Source organism: Onychostruthus taczanowskii, unplaced genomic scaffold (assembly GCF_017590055.1).
Source record: "Onychostruthus taczanowskii isolate IOZ18803 unplaced genomic scaffold, ASM1759005v1 scaffold20, whole genome shotgun sequence".
In the NCBI taxonomy this organism is placed as follows: domain Eukaryota; kingdom Metazoa; phylum Chordata; class Aves; order Passeriformes; family Passeridae; genus Onychostruthus; species Onychostruthus taczanowskii.
The window spans coordinates 5,437,705-5,445,582 of NW_024499240.1; the positions used below are offsets into that span (position 1 = coordinate 5,437,705).

At 53.6% G+C, this 7,878-nt stretch overlaps 1 protein-coding gene across 1 annotated transcript; it reads left to right on the forward strand.

Moving 5' to 3' along the window:
• Positions 1 to 1,873: 1,873 nt before the first annotated feature.
• Positions 1,874 to 3,718, forward strand: SP9 (Sp9 transcription factor). The gene is given in 3 exon segments (XM_041403596.1): positions 1,874 to 1,894; positions 2,631 to 3,473; positions 3,476 to 3,718. Coding segments are annotated over 3 exon segments (1,107 nt in total).
• The last annotated feature ends 4,160 nt before the right edge of the window (positions 3,719 to 7,878 follow it).

A 7,878-nucleotide genomic window follows, 5' to 3' on the forward strand; every position in this document is an offset into this window, starting at 1 on the left:
GCTGCTCCGGGCAGACCTTTCGAGGGAAGGGTTTGCCATGCACTACCCGGACCCCTGCGCCGGCTGCGAGTCAGTGTGGAAAGAATTAAGCGCAGAACAGTATTTTTTTCACCTACTGCCCCGACTCTGTTTAATACCCGGCAAAAAGGCGAGCGCCCGTTGAAAATCGCCTTAGACGTTGAAATAAAAGATAATCTCCAGGGACATCCATGGCAGTCGTCCTATAGATTGTATAACACAATGTAGAAAAAACCGCAATGCCCACCTTATTTAAGCACACACACACACACACACGCACATATATATATATATATATATATATATATATATATAAATATGTGAAGAAAGGCGAAATCAATCTCAAATTCCCGGTTTCTCCATCTTGCTCCTAAGCGATGCCTATTTTGCATCTGCTACAAGGTTTTACACTGGATGGCTGAGGCGGCACCGAGAAGGAAATATTGACTGAAATGCAGAGCAAGGGCCCGGCATTGCTAAATGCACTCATCATACTTCTGGTTCAGAATTGTATTCAGCTGCACTGGAACGGCAAAAAGGAAGGGGAAAAGCTCCTATTCCCATTCTCACAGAGCCGACCGCGATGATGAAAAGTTGCACGCCTATTGATCTTCCGCGGGCACAGTACGGGCAAGTTCTAGCCAATTACTTAAGAAGCCTCCAATAATTACAAATCAAAGGGACTAGCTTGCAAGACATTGAGGAGCCGAGGTTTGGACTTACATTTTGCACATGCAGAGAGCAGGTATAGTCTCTGTCGCTCACTGGGTGCGTGGAGTGTGCACAGTGCAGAGGCCACAGGCAAGTGCTAGGGCGGCTTATTCCAGCAGCGCCCTAGCACTGCTAGGAGGGAGCAAGCTTTCTGCCATTAGCAGCACTGCTTCCACGGGAGTATATGAGGCTTGAAAAACGTGCTGCAGACTGCGAATTTGACTTTCAAAGTGTTTTGCTGGCGATTACTCTGCAAAATAACGTCCTCTATCTTAAGCGACAAGATGTCAAATGCCCCTCGTCCCCTCTCCCGCCCCGGTACAAGAGCAAAGAGATGCCAGGTGGTTCCCTGCCTTTGGAATTTTTTGGCACTTTATATAACCACAGAGCCTCCTCGGTTCTTTTTGCAATAAAAGTAAGAAATACGTTATGCACGAAATCACTTCTGGTATTTAGTAAAGAAAACAAAAAAAATTAACGCGTTTTCACATAATATCATTAGGCGCTGTTAGGTTATTTGTATCCAACACGGATGGCTCCCAAATGGCTTGAAAAGGAGGCAAAGGGCCTGTTGAATAAAAGCGACGCAGGTACGGTTTACGGGCCGCGAGGATGGCAGGTGACTACACCAGCAGCAGCGCATCGGACACCTCCTGCACAGTTTGCAGGAGACGGCGGAGCGGCGTCAGGCGTGACACCAGCCCTTCGCCGGCGCTGACCTCGCTCTCGACTCCTGCCCTCTGCGGCTCGCCCCGCTCCCGCGGCGTGCAGGCGGTGCGGGGGCGGCGGGAGTCGCGGCCCGGCGGGAGGCGCGGCCCGGGGCGCCGGGGCCGGCGGTAATTGCGGCGCGGCCGCCGCGGGCCGGAGCGGGGAGTTTTCTCCCCGCGCGCTGACTGGCACGCGCCCCGCGCCCCGGCGCCGGCACCTCCGCGCAGCCTGATTGGCTGCCGGGCCGCTCCGGGCCGCTCCGCCCGCGCCCTCATTGGGCGAGCGCCGCCGCCAGCGGTACTTCAAAGCGGGCGCTGCCCGCACTTAGGCAGAGTTTGGCCCCGCCGCGCCGGAGTGTCCTTAGTGCCGCCGGGCAGCGCGGGGCGCTCACCGAGCGCCGTCCCCTCCGCCCCACCGCCCAGCCCACGGACGTGCTATGGCTACGTCTATCCTCGGGGTAAGTCGCACCGCGCGCTTCCTCGCGGCTTCTCCCTGGAAAAACTGTCGTTGCCGCCGCGTTGTGGCTGGCCCTTGCCGAAATCGCGTGGACCCGCGGATGGGAGGTGATCCCGGCCCGCCTCGGGGGATTTCATTGCGGGCTGCCCATCGGGTCGTTCCCAAAGAGTTTAGCCTGAAAACTCGCTGGGCCGGAGAGAAGCTGTGCTGCTTCTGCTTTCTTTTGTCTAGTTCTTGATTTGGTTTGAGATTTTTGTTTGTTTGTTTGTTTGTTTTTTAACTCGAACTACGCTCGATTTCCAAAGATTTTCGCCGGCCCGGCGTTGCACGAGGCGACAGTCGGAAGGCTCCGCACCCTGCTCGCCTTGCTGCCATCTCTTTTTTTTTTTTTTTTCCGTCGCTCCTGTACGGTTGCTCGAGGAGACGCCGCATTTCGTTCCCACGGGATTTTTGGTTTAACGGCGGTACGCTCGAGCAGCCCTCTCGGAACACGCGTGTCGCTCGTCCCCGTCGGGATCCGCTTGCGATGTAAATCTTTCGGGCGATGAGACCGGTCCCCGGCGGAAAACGAGTTGCGCCCAGCGTGGCAGGGCTGGAGCCTTCCTCTAAAATAAGAGAAAACTTTTCCGCGGTACCGCTCGTTGCGCCGCGGTTCTACCCGCTCTGCCGTGTCCCCGCGGGAGCCTGGCGAGGTGACAAGGGTTAGGCTGACGGGCCGGCTTTGTCTCTTCCCGCAGGAAGAGCCGAGATTTGGAACGACTCCCCTGGCCATGCTGGCCGCCACCTGCAACAAGATCGGCAACACTAGTCCCCTGACCACCCTGCCCGAGTCTAGCGCCTTCGCCAAAGGGGGCTTCCACCCGTGGAAACGCTCCACCTCCAGCTGCAACCTGGGCTCCAGCCTCTCGGGCTTCACGGTGGCCACGAGCAGGGGTTCCAACGGACTGGCCAGCGGCACGGGCACCGCCAATAGCGCCTTTTGCCTGGCTTCCACCTCGCCCACTTCCTCGGCCTTCAGCAGCGACTACGGCGGCCTCTTCTCCAACTCGGCGGCGGCGGCGGGCGTGTCCCCGCAGGAGCCCGGCGGGCAGTCGGCCTTCATCTCCAAAGTGCACAGCTCGGCGGCCGAGAGCCTCTACCCGCGGGTGGGCATGGCGCACCCCTACGAGTCCTGGTACAAGTCAGGCTTCCACTCCACGCTCTCGGCGGGCGAGGTGGCCAACGGAGCGGCCTCCTCCTGGTGGGATGTGCACACCAACCCGGGCTCCTGGCTTGAGGTGCAGAACCCGGCGGGGGGGCTGCAGAGCTCGCTGCACTCGGGCGCCCCCCAGGCCTCGTTGCACTCCCAACTGGGCACCTACAACCCCGACTTCAGCTCCCTCACCCACTCCGCCTTCAGCTCCACCGGCCTGGGCTCCACGGCCGCCTCGCACCTGCTCTCCACCAGCCAGCACCTGCTCACCCAGGAGGGCTTCAAGCCCGTGCTGCCCTCCTACACGGACTCTAGCGCGGCGGTGGCGGCGGCCAGCGCCATGATCTCGGGCGCCGCCGCCGCCGCCGCCGGGGGCGGCTCGGCCCGCTGGGCGAGAAGCGCTTCGCCTGTCCCGTCTGCAACAAGCGCTTCATGCGCAGCGACCACCTGAGCAAACACATCAAAACGCACAACGGGGGCGGCGGGGGCAAAAAGGGCAGCGACAGCGACACGGACGCCAGCAACCTGGAAACGCCGCGCTCCGAGTCCCCCGACCTCATCCTGCACGAGGGGGTGGGCGCCGCCGCCCGCGGACCGGGCAAGGAACCTACCGCGGGGCCCGGCGACTCCTAGGGGCAGCGCCGCCGGAGCCGCTCGGACTGTGCCCCGCGCCGGCCGGAGGGACGCGAGCCGCCCCGCCGCCGACGGCGTTCCGGGCCGCAGCGGGGGCGGGCCGGTGGACGGCGGGGCCGGAGGGGCGCGGCCCCCGTCCCGCCCGGCCAGTAAGTACCGAGTGACACTTTCTTCCGTTTCCCTTTTTCTCTTGGAAGGCAAGCATCCTAAGAGAGGCTTAAGGTGAGAAATACAGCTGCAACTCTGAGACGGTCCCTCTGTATCCCATAAACATCTGTATAAATAGGGTTCAAAAAAGAAGAAAAACAGAAAAAAAAAAAAAAAAAGGAAAACCAGATCGTGTTCCCTTATTTTTCTTGTAAATGTTGATCTGATAGGGGGGTTGGGGATTTTTTTTTTAATTGGTGAATTCCTGAAATTCAGGGAGGTTTTGGGGTTTTGATTTTTTTTTTTTAATTATAAATTTCTGATGCACTTTGTGGAAGTCAGTATATATGTAAAAGATATTTAAAATGTTGAGTTAACACTTCACTCAAATACACGTAAGTTAAGGTCTCTTAAAGAAATTAAATGCGTTTATCTGTATGGAAAAAAATCTTGACATATTTTCATTTTGGTATTATTAAAGGACTCTGAACAATATACTCACGGGTTTGTTCTTCTTCGTGTCCCCTCCTTCCCCCCCGCCCAGTCCTCGCAGGGGTCACTTTTTGAGTAGGAGCTCTCGCACCCCTTTCCATCGTCCTTACAGTCACTGTGATTAAAAATACAGTCAGCAATGATATAGCTGGGAGGGGATGGGACCGGCCCCTGAGCCAGGCGCAGTGAACCACTTCGCTCGCTCTTTTCAAGCCGCCTTTGCTTTGATTTACTTTAAAAAACCAAAACAAAACAAAAAACCAACAAATTTTAACTGAGTCCGAGCCCTGCTATTGCCGGAAACCATGCTGAGACCTAAGTGGCTTTGGTGAAAGCGTCCCCAAAATCGAGTGAAGGCAAACTGCGCTGAGGAACTATTTATTTAATTTTAAAAGCCTTCAGCGCCACAAGGCTGCCTAGGCTGGGAGGTGATCTCGGGGGAATAAATCGCTAGAGTCAATACTCCGGAAAAGACATTTCATGCCTAAATGAAAATCTTGTTAAATGTTATTAATTTTGACTTAGAGCACACAGCAGCCCCCTGTGCCTTGTATTCCCTTATTAGGGATTCATGTCTTATCAAATATCTAATTAATCTCCTAGACATCATTTGTTCTGGCCAACTTTATCTCAGCTGGTCCGCGGGGAAAACTCCGAATATTCTCGGTGACAAAGCTCCCTTGAAGATCCTTTTAATTGTCCAAATTAACTGCACCAAATTTGCATGTCAAACGGTAAAGGGCAACCTAAGATAAAATGTAAACGTTTTAAAAGCCCCAAACTAAGCACTTGATTTGATAACTAGGCTTTTTAATGTTATGGAAGACAACTGCTCCTTTCCTTTTCAAAGACAGTTGATCTATGCAAATAGTGAATTGGAAATGCTTATGTCCCCATGCAGTCAAATGGTCCTTGCATGTTATTTGAATATCAGTGGCTTTGCTATTGAAAAGGTTCAAGGATGCTCTCTGACTTCTTTGTGATTACTCAGTGCAGCGTCTTATTCTGAAGAAAAAAAACTCAGGAATAATTAAAGGCTGGGCTAAGGCCTGGGAACACATTTGGGACAGGAATCTCATTTAGACAGGCTCTTTCAAAATAAGGCACAGTTAAATTGACCAGAAGGCAATTATTGAAATGAAAATTATTTTCACTCCCTTTGTCTCCTGACCACCAACCTAACAGCCACAGTATTTTTTAAAGGCAAATTGTTAAATGAGATAATTGTGTTATTAAAAAAAAAATAAAAAAGAGGGTGAGGAAAAAAAAAAAGTTAATTTACTCTGGCCGGTACAGATTGGATGAATACAAATATTTTAATCCTCCATAAAACGGGGAATGCAAATAACATCGAGAAACGGATTCTGCTGTCGGCCACCAACTGGAATAAAGACGTTGCGTTAAAGAAAATACATCTGCCGTGAATACTAATAACCGCGTCCCACCTCCTCCGCGCCACTGTTGCACAAAAGCGGCCGGGCAGCGCCGACACCGCCTGTGCCCTGCGGCGGCGGCGGGAGCCCGGCGGGCCGATCCGCGGGCCGGGGGACAGGAGCCTCCCGGGAGAGGCACCTCGCATCACAGCTGCCGACAGCACCTTCCCCGAGAGCCGCTCCGGAATTTTCCTGGCCAAAAGCATCCCGGCAAGGTGTCTTTCCTGCCGGGTGCCGGCAGGTTTCCCGGAGGGCAGGGGAGGGGAGCGGGCGCGGGGGACGCGCTCGGGCGGCGGTAACACACAGAGCCGGCGCTCCTCCCTGCCGGGCGGCCTGGGGGCTGCGCAGGAATGCACCCGCGCGGGCTGCTGGGCAGAAGTCAGCTTTGTTTTCGATTTATAATAAAACACATCAAAGGACACCAGGCAGGTCCAGTTTCTGCCAGGCCGGGGTTACAATTCTCAGCTCAGTGATCAAGGACCTTTTTGCATTGCCTTTGCCCCTTCGGGTCAGAAAACGTCCATCACTTACAGACTCCCCAGAAACGAGGAAGGGAGCAGCTCTGGGCCGCAGAGCCGGTTCGTTTAACCAAGAAAATAGAAAGCGTGTCACCTTTTTAAAAAATAAATGACACCATTCATTCGTAAATGTTGGAGATAATTATATGGTCTGGGGAACTTCTACACCAAAAAAAAAAAAACCCCAAAAAAAAAAAAAAAAAAAAACCCAAAAAAAAAAAAAACCCACAAAAAAACAAAACAAAAAACCCAAAAAAAAAAAAAACCCACAAAAAAACAAAACAAAAAACCCAAAAAAAAAAAAAACCCACAAAAAAAACCCAACCAAACCCCCCCCCCCCAAAAAAAAACCCCAAAAAACCCAAAAAACCCCTAAAGAACAAACGGTGTGAGAACCCGAAAAATATATCTGATTTTGGTCTCTGAATTCGTAGTTCGCCTCTTTAGTAAGAGGACGCCAACCCGAGAGCGGGAGAGCAGCGGGAACAAGAAGGGTGCCCTCTGGGGCCCCGGCGGGAAGGGTGGCACAGGAGAAGCCGGGCTCCCCGCCTTGGCCCCGCTCGCCCCGGGCTTGCCCGTGAGCTGAGCCTAGCTCCCATTTACAATCCCGGTCCAGCTACTGCTGCCCATTTCCACACCTCGCGGGCAGCAATTCCAACCCTGCTCCGAGACCCCGTTAAAACACGACAAACGAGCAGCCAGCGACGGCAACCACCACAGACGGGAGAAGGTAAAATGTCAGGAAAAATTATCCACTAAATGACATTCGATCGCTAGGTCCCCCGTTCGCAGGAAGCGTGTCCCTTGCCCCCCGCGGCGAGTTACAGACCCAACGGCTCGTTTTACACTTAAAAGGTAACATTAATGTTTTTGTTCTAATGAGATAATATATAAACACCCGATCTCGTGCCTGGACAGCCTCTTAATTGCGTCTTTTAATTCAAATGGAAACTTTATCTGCGGGAGCTGTAATTTATTTGCAGCCATTATCTGTTCGCCAGGATCCTCTCCCACCCTTCCAAAACGCAGATGAAGGGAAGCTAACAGACAGCCCGCCCCTTTGAGTAATTGCTGTGCTAAGTGTTTATTTTAAGTGAGAATAATTTAGCTACAAATTTCCTCAAGGAATAACATCCTTCGCACATTACAAAAAGGAGAGCAGGAACAAGACCGAGCGCGCACACCGGGACGCCCGCGGCGCTGCCCCGCGCGGGGCCGCACGGCGGCGGCCGGGCGCCACCTAGAGGCGCTCCCGCGGGCGGGCCCCGGGCGCGGCTCTGCCGCCGCCGCCGCCTCGGCGCCGCTGTTGTTCCACAAACGAGCGGCAGCGCTGCTCCCGAGATGGGCTAATTGGTACCTGGCTGGCAGGGCGCGGGGTCCCTGTCCGCTCCCCGGCACAAAGTAGGCTGCTAGAAAATTTGAAATTGCCTTTCAGCCTAAAGCTGCCTCACCTGAATGTCATAATTACAGTAATTATGTACATCCAAATTACATGCTAATTAAATTAGAATCAAATCGTTCTAAATCGAAATCAAATGAGGTAGCGAGAATTAATCAATGACAACATAAA